General features: G+C 40.1%; 1 protein-coding gene across 1 annotated transcript; it reads right to left on the bottom strand.

Moving 5' to 3' along the window:
• Positions 1 to 225: 225 nt before the first annotated feature.
• LOC119334256 (casparian strip membrane protein 2) lies at positions 226 to 1,363 on the bottom strand. The gene is made up of 3 exons (XM_037606856.1): positions 1,106 to 1,363; positions 877 to 1,000; positions 226 to 670 (listed from the first exon to the last, which is right to left on the bottom strand). The coding sequence occupies exons 1-3, from the start codon at positions 1,315 to 1,317 to the stop codon at positions 455 to 457; spliced, it is 552 nt and encodes a 183-aa protein (XP_037462753.1). The 5' UTR covers positions 1,318 to 1,363; the 3' UTR covers positions 226 to 454.
• Positions 1,364 to 18,424: the final 17,061 nt, after the last annotated feature.

The following is an 18,424-nucleotide window of genomic DNA, read 5'->3' as shown; positions in this document are numbered from 1 at the left end:
TATGCTCGGCCACCAGAAAGTGGAAGGAAGTAGCACCCTAATAGACAGATACCACTAGCAAGGAGGCCTAGTGAGTAAATCATATTCAAAACAGCCAAATGCTGGTGGTTTCACTTGGAGTTAGCAGCATCAGTGCAGCTAGCAGGTATGGAGCTTCCAGCTGATGACTTGCCTCCGTTTTTTCATCTAGTTATGCAGAAAATTACCAGCAACTACTATGAAAAGTATAGTACTCAATCCATGACATTTATTTCTGTAAAAACTGTATAAGAAGTACAAAGGCCGATACAAACGAAGCAACACCGTCAAGGCGGTGCACAATATAGAAGATGGTAGCAAGAGAATAGGCCCACATGAAGGAAGCAAGTACAAGAACCACCCATATCACACATATATTTTTTTTTGCTGGGATATCACACTTATACTTCAGGGAGCAAATGATGGATAATTCGGTCTAGCGCCTGGCTAGGGCCATAGCTGAGAGTAAGATGAGCAGTATCAGCAGAACCATGGCTCCAAACGAGCCAACCAGGGAGCCAGAGGTACGCTCGCAGAAAGAATCCAACTGCTGGCATATAGCAAGCCAGTTTGCCCTGACATTACCCTTGTGTGCTAAGTAGACAATAGCTGTTGCTGCAGATGACGCTGCGGTCACCAGAGCTAGCATTGCCTTCACAAGAAAGACAAGGAAATTAATTAGTAGCTGATAAAGTTATTGGTGCATGCTTCTCTTTCTTCAGTATAATAGGTTAGTAATCATGCTTTTTTTTTGAAACGAGGGTTAGTAATCATGCATAGTTTCATGCAGGATGGCATGGTATTAATTGAACGGTTCAGCACTGGCACACTTTGAATTAGAGAAAGATATAGTCTTACCGCGTCGAAAATGATCAAGACCAGCCTGCTATATTTAGCCCCGCTCCTAATTATGTGCACAATTGACAGTGGGAGCGAAAGGATGAGATAGGCGCTCACAATAGAATTTGCCACCACGAAGAACCTGTCAAGTGTCAAGATAAAATTCAAACAGTTGGAGCATCAGATCATAACCTTATTTTATCTGAAAGTAATGCTATCAGGCACTGAAACATTATTCTGCACGTACGTGAGAGCCGGGAGATCGCTGTATCGCGCTTTGAACTGGATGAACGGCGTGAACAGAGGAAGCGTCTCATTGGTAGTCCCCATGGCAATGGCGCTCGCAAGGGTGCCGATGACCGCAATGACGCGAAGTATGAGGTCCAGCATGGACACTCCTTTACTGACCCCCCTGCTGAGGGGGGCCTTGGAGGTCTCACCCTGCTCGCCGGAGTCCATTCTGGTATTTTTCTTAAGCTGCTCAACTGATCAAAGACTCAAAACTGTTTCCCAGGTCTGAAGAAAACAGTCCATGCTCCCTGCTTATATATATACACACATGGGCGGACTGCCTGTGGATCAGGTCAATTTGATGTTACAGCAGCTGGCGGTGCAAGGCGCCGCGTGCTGGTGCGTGCTCCCAGGCGCATTTCGGCTGGTACCTGCTCGACATAGCTCCATGGAGACTGGCTGCATCGTTCCATTCAGGTTCTGTTGCTGGGCCTCCAACAACATGGGGATCGGCTTGTGTCACTTGCTCTGTGTCTTGTTTCTGCAGGGGAGGCTTCAGCTGGACGTTCATTAGCTAGCTCATGCCAGCCTCCGAAGCAACGGGACGCCCTGCTTTTTCATAAGAGGAAGGGGTGGTACGCCATTTACGCGGAAGCGAGTTGATTTGTATTATTTCGTGGTTCTTCCAACTGAAAGGCTACGCGTAGGAGGAGGCAGGGCTACATGTTCTGAGTTGACTCGCTGCATGATTTCTGCTTCTCTGACTTGTGGATGAAGTCCATCCACAGTTCCACACTAGCAAACGATTCCTTGAATCCATATGTTTGGACTGTTTTCTGTTGTCCTTGCTGATCTCGCCTTCTGGTTTTCTGCGAAGGCAAAGAAGATCTTGATTCCATTGCACTTGTTTACCAGCATTGGTGGAAGTGCCTATCCGTAACATATAATCTTTGGACTGTGATAATGTCCAAACTGTTCGGATTTTAGCAATAGGCAAGAACGATCATTACTTCATTCTAATTATATACATGCATGCATTAGAATAATTAATTTTTCTTTCACGTGCATTCCTCATTCTAATTACATGCATATATGCACTGAATGACGAAAAGCTGATACCATTGTAGATTCTCAAACCGTCGCTCCGATTGAAAAACCGTCTTCACAAAAGAAATCGTCTCGACGAGATCTTCGAAACTAGATCTCATGTTGATATGTTCTGATGACTTTTTTTTAGACCAAAAGTTACTACATATGGGTTACGTAAGTTATCACGTCTGTCATACATAAATTACCGTGTCATTTACACAGAAGCTTTGGGAGTATGTTTTCAACAAACTTTTATCCCAGGGTCAAAAAGTGATTATTATGTTTGCAGTGAGTTATCAACTTTGTTGTGTATATTATCATGTTGCACAAAAGTTATCGGGGTATGCTTCTCAACAATTTTCATTCCCTTGGTCAAAAAATTACCCCGATATTTGTATGAGTTATGAGCTCTCATGTGCGTGTATTATCATGTTGTTTACACATGAGTTATTGAGAGGTATTTTTTAACAACATTTTTCCCTGGTCAAAAAGTTACCACGTCTGGATTAAGCAAGTTATCAGCTCTGTTATATGTATATTACCATGTTATTTACACATAGTTATGAGGGTATGTTTTCAACAAACTTTTATTACGGGGTCAAAAGTTACCGTGGGGTTTGTAGTGAGTTATCAACTTTATTGTGTGTATAAGACCGTGTTATTTACACACGAAGTACCAGGAAGTATGTTTTTCAACAAATCCACCTCCCTGCGGTTCACCTAAGTATCAAGTATGCAGTGCTTCTATTACCATGATATTCACGGAAACATCAAGGTTATATTTTTCAATAATTTTTCCTCGGGGCCAAGTTATTATGGTGTTTGTACCTAAGTTATCATGTATATGATGTGTTATTACCATGATGTTTATACAAAAGTTACCGAGGTACATTTTTGACAACTTTTTTCCTTCAGGTCAAAGTTGTCGTGGTGTTTGTGCCTAAGTTATCAAGGTTGTCATGCAAAAATTACCGTGTTGTTTACACATAAATTACTAGGGAGATGTTTCAATAATTTTTTTCACCCCCGGTCGTAGTTACCATGACATTTATAAGTTATCGGGTCCCGATGCACAAATTATCATGCCATTTGCACAGAAGTTACCGGGGTATGTTTCAACCCAAACAATCCCTCATGCGAAGTTGTCATGCATGATATTTACAACGAGGCTACATGGGCAAGGTATACAACCCGTTGGTATATGAGAGACTACAAGACATCTTGAGAAATCCAAAAAAAACACAAGAAGAAAAATATTTTTTTGGCTCATATGAAAGTGAAAAAAAATTAACTATCATATTTCTACTTATTGGACAACAATCAAGGTAGGGTGAGTTGGTTAGTACACTGTTGCTACATTGTAGGGTTTGTGGGTCCGAGTCCCATTTTAGACCATTATACTTTTTATCAACGCGTGAAAAATAAATCCCGATCAGGACGTGGGCTGGGCTGACGTACGGGGTTGTACGATCGTTCGGATCTATTGAAAAAATATAAACGTTCCGAAGTTACAAATTCTCAAAAATAAAAAAGTTATCACCCTACTATTTACACATGAGTACTGGGTTGTTTTTCAACAATTCTTTTTCTCGGGTCAAAAAAGTTATCACACCTAGGCTAAGTAAATTATCAGCTCTTATCACGCCTAGGCTAAGTAAGTTATCAACTTTGTTGTGTATATAGTATCGTGATATTTATGCATGAGTATCAGAGGATGTTTTTTAAACAACTTTTTTTCTTGGATCAAACAGTTACCACACTTATTGTGTGTATATTACCATGCAATTTATGTTGGGGAACGCAATATTTCAAAAAAAAATCCTACGATCACGCAAGAACTATCTAGGAGATGCATAGCAATGAGAGGGGAGAGTGTGTCTACGTACCCTCGTAGACCGAAAGCGGAAGCGTTGAGTAACGCAGTTGATGTAGTCGAACGTCTTCGCGATCCAACCGATCAAGTACCGAACACACGACACCTCCGCGATCTGCACACGTTCAGCTCGGTGACGTCCCTCGAACTCTATATCCAGCTGAGGCCGAGGGAGAGTTTCGTCAGCACGACGGCGTGTTGACGATGATGATGAAGTTACCGACGCAGGGCTTCGCCTAAGCACTACGACAATATGACCGAGGTGAAAATCTGTGGAGGGGGGCACCGCACACGGCTAAGAAATCAACTTATGTGTCTATGGGGTGCCCCCATCCCCCGTATATAAAGGAGTGGAGGGGGCGGCCGACAACATAGGGCGCGCCCCAGGGGGGGAGAATCCTACTCCTACTAGGAGTAGGTTCCTCCCTTTCCTGGTCCAACTAGGAGGGGCAGGAACGGGAAGAGGGGAAGAAGGAAAGGGGGGCCGACCCCCTTCCCACTTATGATTAACCCCTATTGCAAGCATCCGCAACTACAACAGAAGTATTAAGGTAAACCTAACTGAGGGAGTCCTGGATTAGGGGGTCTCCGGACAGCCGGACTATATCCTTTGGCCGGACTGTTGGACTATGAAGACGCAAGATTGAAGACTCCGTCCCGTGTCCGGATGGGACTCTACTTGGCGTGGAAGGCAAGCTAGGCAATGCGGATATGTATATCTCCTCCTTTGTAACCGACCTTATGTAACCCTAGCCCCTTCCGGTGTCTATATAAACCGAAGAGTTTTAGTCCGTAGGACAACATAAAATCATACCATAGGCTAGCTTCTAGGGTTTAGCCTCTCCGATCTCATGGTAGATCAACTCTTGTACTACTCATATTATCAAGAATAATCAAGCAGGACATAGGGTTTTACCTCCATCAAGAGGGCCCAAACCTGGGTAAAACATCGTGTCCCCTGCCTCCTGTTACCATCCGCCTTAGACGCACAGTTCGGGACCCCCGGGACCCCCTACCCGAGATCCGCCGGTTTTGACACCGACACTAACCATAGCATGAAGCATATGGATCCAAACCAGCCCCTTACGAAACAACGCATAAACTAGGGTTTACGCTTCTGTCACTCTAGCAACCCATCGTCTACTTATTACTCCCTAATGCCTCCCTCTAGGCCCAAACAATGGTGAAGTGTCATGTAGTCGACGTTCACATGACACCACTAGAGGGATGACAACATACATCTCATCAAAATATCAAACGAATACCAAATTCACATGACTACTTATAGCAAGACTTCTCCCATGTCCTCGGAAACAAACATAACTACTCACAAATAATATTCATGTTCATAATCATAGGGGTATTAATATGCGTAATGGATCTGAACATATGATCTTCCACCAAGTAAACCAACTAGCATCAACTATAAGGAGTAATCAACACTACTAGCAACCAACAGGTACCAATATGAGGTTTGGATACAAAGATTGGATACAAGAGATGAACTAGAGTTTGAGATGAGATGGTGCTGGTGAAGATGTTGATGCAGATTGACCCCCTCCCGATGAGAGGATCATTGGTGAGGACGATGGTGATGATTTCCCCCTCTCGGAGGGAAGTTTCCCCGGCAGAACAGCTCCGCCGGAGCCCTAGATTGGTTCCGCCAAGGTTCCGCCTCGTGGTGGCGGAGTTTCGTCGCGTGAGTTTGCTTATGATTTTTTCCTCGACGAAATACTACATATAGCCAAAGATGGGCATCGGAGGGCCACCAGGGGGCCCACGAGGTAGGGGGGCGCGCCCCCACCCTCGTGGACGGTGGGTGGCCCCCCTCTGGTACTTCTTTCGCCCAATATTTTTTATATATTCTGAAAATAATTCGCGTGGAGTTTCAGGACTTTTGGAGATGTGCAGAATAGGTCTCTAATATTTGCTCCTTTTCCAGCCCAAAATTCCAGCTGTCGGCATTCCCCCTTTTCATGTAAACCTTGTAAAATAAGAGAGAATAGGCATATGTATCGTGACATATGTGTAATAACAGCCCATAATGCAATAAATATCGATATAAAAGCATGATGCAAAATGGACGTATCAACTCCCCCAAGTTTAGACCTCGCCTGTCCTCAAGCGAAAGCCGATATCGAAAAATATGTCCACATGTTTAGAGATAGAGGTGTCGACAAAATAAAATACGGACATGAGGGCATCATGATCATTCTTAGAACAACAACAACAACAACAATATATATATATATATATATATATATATATATATATATATATATATATATATATATATTGTCATATGATCTCCCATGCTAAAGTAACAATTCATTCACATACTCAAGTATGAATCAAAACTTCATTGAAAACTAACAAACTATAATCTCAGTCATTGAAGCAATTGCAATTTATCATAACATAGGAAAGAGTCAATGTAAGAGCTTCTCAGCAAGACAAAAATAAAACATAGGCCCTTCGCAGAGGGAAACAGAGGTTGTCATGTGCTTTTATGGTTGGATGCACGAAATCTTAATGCAAAAGAACGTCACTTTATATTGCCACTTGTGATATGGATCTTTATTATGCAGTCCGTCGCTTTTATTTCTTCCACATCACAAGATCGTATAAAGCTTATTTTCTCCACACTAATAAGTCATACATATTTAGAGAGCAATTCTTATTGCTTGCAACGATGACAACTTACTTGAGGGATCTTACTCAACCCATAGGTAGATATGGTGGACTCTCATGGCAAAACTAGATTTAGGGATATTTGGAAGCACAAGTAGTATTTCTACTTGGTGCAAAGAAATTGGCTAGCAAGAGAGGGAAAGGCAAGCTCAACATGTTGGATGATCCATGACAATATAATTTATCTCAGATGTAAGAAAACATAACCCATTACGTTGTCTTCCTTGTCCAACGTCAACTCTTTAGCATATCATACTTTAATGAGTGCTCACAATTATAAAAGATGTCAAAGATAGTATATTTATATGTGAAACCTCTCTTTCTTTATTACTTCCTATTAATTGCAACGATGACCAAAACTATGTTTGTCAACTCTCAACAACTTTTATTCATCATACTCTTTATATGTGAAGTCATTACTCTCCATCAGATCCATATAATCTCTTTATTTCTTCTCTTTTATTCTATTCCCTCAAGATCATAGCAAAATAATCAAGCCCTTGACTCAACACTAAACTTTATTGTATATAGCTCACGGACTCGATTACATAAAAGGATCATAAAGCAAAACTCACAACTAGATCATACTAAAACTTTATTCTACTAGATCAAGATATTACCAAAAGGATCAAACTAAGAAAAATGGTAAAGATAAAAGTGATGGTGATACGATACCGGAGCACTCCCCCAAGCTTGGCAGTTGCCAAGGGGAGTGCCCATACCCATGTGTTTATATCTCCTTCTTCAGGGGTGGTGATGTGATATTTTTGGCGATGATGCCCCTCAGGATATGATTCTCTTCTTCGAGCTTATTGACTTGCTGCTTAAGGTCCATTATTTCCTTACGGAGCTTGCCCGTGACGGCTAAAGCTCCCTTCAACCAAGGATGTTGCATAGCTGCGGGAGAACAAGTAACACTCTTTTTCATATTTTCATAAGAAAGAAATCTAACATTGGAAGGGATGACCGAGTTTGGAATAGCCGAGCTCTGTAGTTCCCCCCATAGTGAATCCCGCTCGGAAACGAGAAGTAAGTTCTTCATCCTCCTCCATGGCATTTATCCTTTTCAAATCGGCCTCCATCTCTTCCTCAGTTGATGGCTGATGACCCACAAGTATAGGGGATCTATCATAGTCCTTTCGATAAGTAAGAGTGTCGAACCCAACGAGGAGCAGAAGGAAATGATAAGCGGTTTTTAGCAAGGTATTCTCTGCAAGCACTGAAATTATAGGTGACAGATAGTTTTGTGATAAGATAATTTGTAACGAGAAACAAGTAACAAAAGTAAATAAAGTACAACAAGGTGGCCCAATCCTTTTTGTAGCAAAGGACAAGTCTGGACAAATTCTTATATAGAGAAAAGCGCTCCCGAGGACACATGGGAATTATCGTCAAGCTAGTTTTCATCACGTTCATATGATTCATGTTCGGTACTTTGATAATTTGGTATGTGGGTGGACCGGTGCTTGGGTACTGCCCTTACTTGGACAAGCATCCGACTTATGATTAACCTCTATTGCAAGCATCCGCAACTACAACAAAAGTATTAAGGTAAACCTAACCATAGCATGAAACATATGGATCCAAATCAGCCCCTTACGAAGCAACGCATAAACTAGGGTTTAAGCTTCTGTCACTCTAGCAACCCATCATCTACTTATTACTTCCCAATGCCTTCCTCTAGGCCCAAATAATGGTGAAGTGTCATGTAGTCGACGTTCACATAACACCACTAGAGGAGAGACAACATACATCTCATCAAAATATCGAACGAATACCAAATTCACATGACTACTAATAGCAAGACTTCTCCCATGTCCTCAGGAACAAACGTAACTACTCACAAAGCATATTCATCTTCATAATCAGAGGGGTATTAATGTGCATATAGGATCTGAACATATGATCTTCCACCAAATAAACCAACTAGCATCAACTACAAGGAGTAATCAACACTACTAGCAACCCAGAGGTACCAATCCCAGACTTGGAGACAAGAATTGGATACAAGAGATGAACTAGGGTTTGAGAGGAGATGGTGCTGGTGAAGATGTTGATGAAGATTGACCCCCTCCCAATGAGAGGATCGTTGGTGATGACGATGGCGATGATTTCCCCCTCCTGGAGGGAAGTTTCCCCGGCAGAACAGCTCTGCCAGAGCCCTAGATTGGTTCTGCCAAGGTTCCGCCTCATGGCGGCGGAGTCTCGTCCCGAAAGCTGGCTTATAATTTTTTCCTCATCGAAAGACTCCATATAGCAGAAGATGGGCATCGGAGGGCCACCAGGGGGCCACGAGGCAGGGGGCGCGCCCAGGGGGTAGGGCGCGCCCCCAAGCCTCATGGGCAGGGTGTGCCCCCCCTCCGGAACTTCTTGCGCTCAGTATTTTTTATATATTCTGACGATGACTTCTGTGAAGTTTCAGGACTTTTGGAGCTGTGCAGAATAAGTCTCTAATATTTGCTCCTTTTCCAGCCCAGAATCCCAGTTGCCGGCATTCTCCCTCTTTATGTAAACCTTGTAAAATAAGAGAGAATAGGCATAAGTATTGTGACATAATTTGTAATAACAACCCATAATGCAATAAATATCGATATAAAAGCATGATGCAAAATGGACGTATCAACTCCCCCAAGCTTAGACCTCGCTTGTCCTCAAGCGAAAGCCAAAATCGAAAAATATGTGCACATGTTTAGAGATAGAGGTGTCGATAAAAATAAAATACGGACATGAGGGCATCATGATCATTCTTAGAACAACAACTTATATGATTCTTGTCATATGATCTCTTATGCTAGAGTAACAATTCAATCACAATTTCAAGTATGAATCATAAACTTCATTGAAAACTAACAACCTATAATCTCAGTCATTGAAGCAATTGTAATTTATCATAACATAGGAAAGAGTTAATGTAAGAGCTTCTCAGCAAGAAAAAAAATAAAAGATAGGCCCTTCACAGAGGGAAGCAGAGGTTGTCATGTGCTTTTATGGTTGGATGCATGAAATCTTAATGCAAAAGAACGTCACTTTATATTGCCACTTGTGATATGCAATTTATCATAACATAGGAAAGAGTCAATATAAGATCTTTTCAGCAAGTCCACATACTCAACTATCATATAGTCTTTCACAATTGCTGACACTCACGCAATACTTATGGGTATGGAGTTTTAATCGGACACAGAGAAAGATAGGGGCTTATAGTTTTGCCTCCCAATGTTTTACCTCTAGGGTAATGTCAAAAATAATAGTTCATGAAAACTCACATCCAATTAGCCATATATACCAGGATCTTTCCAACATGTTGTGCTTTCCAAAAGACAAAATGTAAAAAGGAAAGGTGAAGATCACCATGACTCTTATGTAAGGTAGGAGATAAAAGTAAAAGATAGGCCCTTCGCAGAGGGAAGCAAAGGTTGTCATGCGCATTTATGGTTGGATGCACAAAATCTTAATGCGAAAGAACGTCACTTTATATTGCCACTTGTGATATGGACCTTTATTATGCGGTCCGTCGCGTTTATTTCTTCCATATCACACGATTGTATAAAGCTTATTTTCTCCCACACTAATAAGTCATACATATTTAGAGAGCAATTTTTATTGCTTGCACCGATGATAACTTACTTGAAGGATCTTACTCAATCCATAGGTAGATATGGTGGACTCTCATGGCAAAACTGGGTTTAGGGATATTTGGAAGCACAAGTAGTATCTCTACTTGGTGCAAAGAATTGGCTAGCATGAGAGGGAAAGACAAGCTCAACATGTTGGATGATCCATGACAATATAATTTATCTCAGATGTAAGAAAACATAACCCATTATGTTGTCTTCCTTGTCCAACGTCAACTCTTTGGCATGTCATATTTTAATGAGTGTTCACAATCATAAAAGATGTCCAAGATAGTATATTTATATGTGATTATGTGAAGACCTCTCTTTCTTTATTACTTCCTATTAATTGCAACGATGACCAAAACTATGTTTTTCAACTCTCAACAACTTTTATTCATCATACTCTTTCTATGTGAGCTCATTACTCTCCATAAGATCCATATGATCTCTTTTATTTCTTTTTATTCTTTCTCTTTTATTTTATTCCCTCAAGATCATGGCAAAATAATCAAGCCCTCGACTCAACACTAATCTTTATTATATATAGCTCACGGACTCGATTACATAGAAGGATCATAAAGAAAACTCACAACTAGATCATACTAAAACTTTTATTTCTACTAGATCAAGATATTACCAAAAGGACCGAACTAAGAAAGATGGTAAAGATAAAAGTGATGGTGATACGATACCGGGGCACTCCCCCAAGCTTGGCAGTTGCCAAGGGGAGTGCCCATACCCATGTGATTATGTCTCCTTTGTTGGTGAAGAAGATGGTGGTGATGAAGGGTAGTCGCACATCGAGCGTAGGAGGTCTTCCAACTTGCGGATAATGCCCTTGAGTGCGATGATATGCTCCTTCAACAAAATATTTTCACGTGTGAGATACTTGTTTTGTATACGAGATAGCTCAATCATCTTGAAAGCTTCGATCTCAGTTGGGGTAAGAAGATTGTGATCAAGTTGAAGGATGTCTTTTGTTGCCGGAATTTGGTCCTCCGTGGCCTTCTTGATCCCTTCATCCTTGTTGATCTCCATGGGTTCTTCTCTCGCCAGCTCTATCTTCATTAACCAAGCATCGTTGCCCTCATTGTTGGAGGAGGAGGGAGACGACATGATGCTTGGCTTTGACAACCCTGGCAGAAAATAGCTCGAAACAAGAACATGAGATTTTTGCGTGATAGGGTGGTCAAAACCTTCAGGAGGTTATATAATGAATTTTTACCGACCAAAATATGTAACGTGTAAGAAAACGGAGTCCAGAGAGCACACGAGGTGCCTACGAGGTAGGGGGCGCGCCCAGCGGGGTAGGGCGCGCCCTCCACCCTCGTGGAGCCCTCGTGTCCTTCCCGGACTGCTTCTTATTTTTTCTATTTTTCTAAATATTCCAAAACGGAAGAAAATTGCCATTAGAACTATTTTGGAGTCGGTTTACTTACCGTACCACATACCTATTCCTTTTCGGAGTCTAAAACGTTCCGGAAAGTGTCCCTTATGTATTCCTCCGGGGTTATGGTTTCAATAACATTGGTTTCAACATTTATAGGATTACTTGAGATATAATGTTTAATTCTTTGACCGTACACCACCTTCGGATTTGTACCTTCGAAGTTGTTGATTTTTATGGCATTGGAACGATAGACCTCCTCGATAATGTAAGGACCTTCCCATTTAGAGAGATGTTTTCCTGCAAAAAATCTTAAACGAGAGTTGTATAGCAATACATAATCACCTACATTAAACTCACGCTTTTGTATCCTTTTGTCATGCCATCTTTTAACTTTTTCTTTAAATAATTTGGCATTCTCATAGGCTTGGGTTCTCCATTCATCAAGTGAGCTAATGTCAAATAACCTTTTCTCACCAGCAAGTTTGAAATCATAATTGAGCTCCTTAATAGCCCAATAAGCCTTATGTTCTAGTTCGAGAGGTAAGTGACATGCTTTTCCATAAACCATTTTATATGGAGACATACCCATAGGATTTTTATATGCGGTTCTATAGGCCCATAATGCATCATCAAGTTTCTTGGACCAATTCTTTCTAGATCTATTGACAGTCTTTTGCAAAATTAATTTGAGTTCTCTATTGCTCAATTCTACTTGACCACTAGACTGCGGGTGATAAGGAGATGCAATTCTATGATTAACATCATATTTAGCAAGCATTTTACGGAAAGCACCATGAATAAAATGTGAACCACCATCAGTCATTAAATATCTAGGGACTCCAAACCTTGGAAAAATAACTTCTTTAAGCATCTTAATAGAGGTGTTATGATCAGCACTACTAGTTGGAATAGCTTCTACCCACTTAGTAACGTAATCAACAGCAACTAAAATATGTGTATATCCATTGGAGACAGGAAAAGGTCCCATATAATCAAAGCCCCAAACATCAAATGGTTCAATAACAAGTGAATAATTCATAGGCATTTCTTGACGTCTACTAATATTACCAATTCTTTGACATTCATCACAAGATACAACAAACTTACAGGCATCCTTGAAGAGAGTAGGCCAATAAAAACCGGATTGCAATACCTTATGTGCAGTTCTATCTCTAGCGTGGTGTCCTCCATAAGCTTCGGAATGACACTTACGTAGGATCTGTTCCTGTTCATGCTCAGGTACACAACGTCTAATAACACCATCTAATCCTTCTTTATAAAGATGTGGGTCATCCCAAAAGTAATGTCTCAAATCATAGAAGAACTTTTTCTTTTGCTGGTATGTGAAACTAGGTGGTATAAACTTAGCAACAATGTAATTAGCATAATCAGCATACCATGGAGCAGTATGAGAAGCATTTATGACATTTAATTGTTCATCAGGAAAGCTATCATCAATAGGCAGTGGGTCATCAAGAACATTTTCTAACCTAGACAAGTTATCTGCAACGGGGTTCTCAGCTCCCTTTCTATCAATAATATGCAGATCAAATTCTTGTAGGAGGAGAACCCATCTAATAAGTCTAGGTTTAGCATCTTTCTTTTCCATAAGATATTTAATAGCAACATGATCCGTGTGAATAGTTACTTTAGAATCAACAATATAAGGTCTGAACTTATCACAAGCAAATACAACTGCTAAAAATTCTTTTTCAGTAGTAGCATAATTTCTCTGAGCATTGTCTAAAGTTTTACTAGCATATTGAATAACATTTAATTTCTTATCAACTCTTTGCCCTAGAACATCACCTACAACATAATAACTAGCATCACACATAATTTCAAAGGGTAAATTCCAATCAGGTGGCTGAACAATAGGTGTAGAGATCAATGCTTTCTTAAATATTTCGAATGCTTCTACGCAATCATCATCAAAAACAAATGATATATCTTTTTGTAATAAATTAGTCAGAGGCCGAGAGATTTTTGAGAAGTCCTTAATGAACCTCCTATAAAAACCGGCATGACCAAGGAAACTTCTTATACCTTTGATGTCCTTGGGACATGGCATCTTTTCAATAGCATCAACCTTAGCTTTATCAACTTTGATACCTCTTTCAGAAACTTTATGCCCCAAGACAATACCTTCATTAACCATAAAGTGGCACTTCTCCCAATTCAAGACAAGGTTAGTTTCTTCACATCTCTGCAAAACTCGATCAAGGTTGCTTAATCAATCATCAAAAGAGGATCCATAGACGGAGAAATCGTCCATGAAAACCTCACAAATCTTTTCACAGAAGTCAGAGAATATAGCCATCATGCATCTTTGGAAGGTAGCAGGTGCATTACATAAACCAAAAGGCATACGTCTATAAGCAAAAGTACCGAAAGGGCAAGTAAAAGTGGTCTTAGATTGATCATCAGCTGACACATGTATTTGAGAGAAACTAGAATAACCATCTAGAAAGCAAAAATGTGTATGTTTGGATAATCTTTCTAGCATTTGATCAATAAAAGGTAAGGGGTAATGATCTTTTTTAGTAGCCTTATTTAATTTGCGGAAATCAATTACCATCCTATAACCGGTAATAATTCTTTGTCGAATCAATTCATCTTTATCATTAGGAACGATAGTAACACCTCCCATTTTAGGGACACAATGGACAGGACTTACCCACTGACTGTCAGCAACAGGATAAATTATACCTGCCTCAAGGAGCTTTAGTATTTCCTTTCTTACCACTTCTTTCATCTTAGGATTCAGCTGTCGTTGGTGATCACGAACTGGTTTGGCATCTTTCTCCAAATTTATTTTGTGTTGACATAGTGTGGGACTAATGCCCTTAAGATCATCGAGAGTATATCCAATAGAAGCACGATGCTTCTTCAGAGTTTTCAATAATCTCTCTTCTTCATGCTCTGAAAGGTTAGCAATAATAATAATAGGATATATCTTTTTCTCATCAAGATAAGCATATTTAAGAGTATCAAGTAAAGGTTTGAGCTCAAACACGGGATCACCCTTGGGTGGTGGAGGATCCCCTAGGATTTCAACACGCAAATTGTGTTTCAGGATGGGTTCCTGCTTAAAGAATACTTCATCTATTTCCCTTCTTTCATTCATAAACATATCGTTTTCATGGTCTAGCAAATACTGTTCTAAGGGATCACTAGGAGGCACAACAATAGAAGCAAGACCAATAATTACATCTTTACTAGGAAATTCCTCTTCACGGTGTTGTCTACGAAATTCAGAGAAATTAAATTCATGAGACATATCACCTAAACCAATAGTAGCAACATCATTTTTGCAACCTATCTTAGCATTAACTGTGTTCAAGAAGGGTCTACAAAATATAATGGGATAAAAGCTATCTTGTGGGGAACCAAGAACAAGAAAATCAGCAGGATATTTAGTTTTCCCACACAAGACTTCAACATATCTAACAATTCCCATTGGTGAAATAGTGTCTCTATTAGCAAGTTTAATTGTGACATCAATATCTTCTAACTCAGCAGGTGCAATATCATGCATAATTTCTTTGTATAAGTCAATAGGTATTGCACTAGCACTAGCACCCATATCACACAAGCCATGATAACAATGATCTCCTATTTTAACAGAAATAACAGGCATGCCTACTACAGGTCTAGGTTTATCTTTAGCACAAGGTTTAACAATTCTAGCAGTTTCATCACAAAAATAAATAACATGCCCATCAATATTATCAGACAAGATATCTTTAACAATAGCAATATTAGGTTCAACTTTAACTTGCTCAGGAGGTGTACAAGTTCTAATATTGCTTTTACGAACCACAGTTGAAGCTTTAGCATGAGCTTTTATCCTAACAGGAAAAGGTGGTTTCTCAACATAAGCAGTAGGAACAATAGGATCATTATAAGTGACAGTCTTTTCTTCAACTTTAATAGGTGCAACTACTTTTACTACTATGGGAGGATGATATTTAAACCACTTATCCCTAGGGAGATCAACATGAGTAGCAAAAGATTCACATAAAGAAGCTACTATTTCAGAGTCAAGTCCATATTTAGTGCTAAATTTACGGAAAACATCGGTATCCATAAAAGATCTAACACAATCAAACTTAGGTGTCATACCTGACTTCTTACCTTCGTCGAGGTCCCAATCTTCAGAGTTACGTTTAATTCTTTCCAATAAATCCCATTTGAATTCAATATTATTCATCATAAAAGAGCCAACACAAGAAGTATCGAGCATGGTGCAATTGTTATCAGAAAGCTGAGCATATAAATTTTGAATAATTATTTCTCTTGGAAGCTCATGATTGGGGCATGAATATAACATTGAGTTAAGCCTCCCCCAAGCTTGAGCGATGCTTTCTCCTTCATGAGGCCAAAAATCATATATATAATTGCGATCACGATGAACAAGATGCATAGGATAAAACTTTTGATGAAATTCCAATTTCAATCGTTTGTAGTTCCATGATCCCAAATCATCAGATAGCCTATACCATGTCAATGCATCTCCCTTCAAAGATAAAGGGAAAACCTTCTTCTTAATAAGATCATCGGGCACACCTGCAAGCTTAAATAATCCACAAACTTCATCCACATATATTAGGTATTCATCAAGATGCATTGTTCCGTCTCCTGCAAAAGGATTAGCTAACAGTTTTTCTATCATACCCGAAGGAATCTCAAAGTAAACATTTTCATTTTCAGTAGGTTCAGGTTGAGGAGCAACTCTTTGATCTACTGGTCGGGGTGAAGATACCCCGAACAAGCCCCTCAGAGGATTACTTTCCATAGTAACAAGTGACAGTAAATTGCAGCACACTATATAAATTTTTCCGTACCAAATTCCACCTACCAAAGGCGCTTCACTCCCCGGCAACGACGCCAGAAAAGAGTCTTGATGACCCACAAGTATAGGGGATCTATCGTAGTCCTTTCTATAAGTAAGAGTGTCGAACCCAATGAGGAGTAGAAGGAAATGATAAGCGGTTTTCAACAAGGTATTCTCTGGAAGCACTGAAATTATAGGTGACAGATAGTTTTGTGATAAGATAATTTGTAACGAGCAACAAGTAACAAAAGTAAATAAAGTGCAGCAAGGTAGCCCAATCCTTTTTGTAGCAAATGACAAGCCTGGACAAATTCTTATATAGAGAAAAGCGCTCCTGAGGACACATGGGAATTATCGTCAAGCTAGTTTTCATCACGTTCATATGATTCACGTTCGGTACTTTGATAATTTGGTATGTGGGTGGACCGGTGCTTGGGTACTGCCCTTACTTGGATAAGCATACGACTTATGATTAACCTCTATTGCAAGCATCTGCAACTGCAACAAAAGTATTAAGGTAAACCTAACCATAGCATGAAACATATGGATCCAAATCAGCCCCTTACGAAGCAACGCATAAACTAGGGTTTAAGCTTCTGTCACTCTAGCAACCCATCATCTACTTATTACTTCCCAATGCCTTCCTCTAGGCCCAAATAATGGTGAAGTGTCATGTAGTCTACATTCACATAACACCACTAGAGGAGAGACAACATACATCTCATCAAAATATCAAACGAATACCAAATTCACATGACTACTAATAGCAAGACTTCTCCCATGTCCTCAGGAACAAACGTAACTACTCACAAAGCATATTCATGTTCATAATTAGAGGGGTATTAATGTGCATTGCTACCTCTAGAGCACTGCGTTGGTTTTCCCCGAAGAGGAAGGGATGATGCAGCAAAGTAGCGTAAGTATTTCCCTCAGTTTTTGAGAACCAAGGTATCAATCCAGTAGGAGGCTACGCGCCAGTCCCTCGTACTTGCACAAAACAAATAAATCCTCACAACCAACGCGATAAGGGGTTGTCAATCCCTACACGGCCACTTACGAGAGTGAGATCTGATAGATATGATAAGATAATATTTTTGGTATTTTTATGATAAAGATGCAAGGTAAAATAAAAGCAAAGTAGAAAGCAAAGGAAATAACTAAGTATTGGAAGATTAATATGATGAAGATAGACCCCGGCGCCATAGGTTTCACTAGTGGCTTCTCTCAAGAGCATAAGTATTCTACGGTGGGTGAACGAATTACTGTTGAGCAATTGACATAATTGAGCATAGTTATGAGAATATCTAGGTATGATCATGTACATAGGCATCACGTCCGAGACAAGTAGACCGACTCCTGCCTGCATCTACTACTATTACTCCACTGATCGACCGCTATCCAGCATGCATCTAGAGTATTAAGTTAATGAAAATAGAGTACCACCTTAAGCAAGATGACATGATGTAGAGGGATAAACTCATGCAATATGATGAAAACCCTATTTGTTATCCTCGATGGCAATAGTACAATACATGCCTTGCTGCTCCTACTGTCACTGGGAAAGGACACCGCAAGATTGAACCCAAAGCTAAGCACTTCTCCCATTGCAAGAAAATCAATCTAGTAGGCCAAACCAAACTGATAATTCGAAGAGACTTGCAAAGATAACCAATCATACATAAAAGAATTCAGAGAAGATTCAAATATTATTCATAGATAGACTTGATCATAAACCCACAATTCATCGATCTCGACAAACACACCGCAAAAAGAAGATTACATCGAATAGTTCTCCACAAGAGAGGGGGAGAACATTGTATTGAGAACCAAAAAGAGAG

The sequence above is a fragment of the Triticum dicoccoides genome, chromosome 7A (assembly GCF_002162155.2).
Source record: "Triticum dicoccoides isolate Atlit2015 ecotype Zavitan chromosome 7A, WEW_v2.0, whole genome shotgun sequence".
NCBI classification, from domain to species: Eukaryota; Viridiplantae; Streptophyta; class Magnoliopsida; order Poales; family Poaceae; genus Triticum; species Triticum dicoccoides.
The sequence above is the reverse complement of the archived record's forward strand: the minus strand, read 5'-3'. Positions and strand labels throughout refer to the sequence as shown.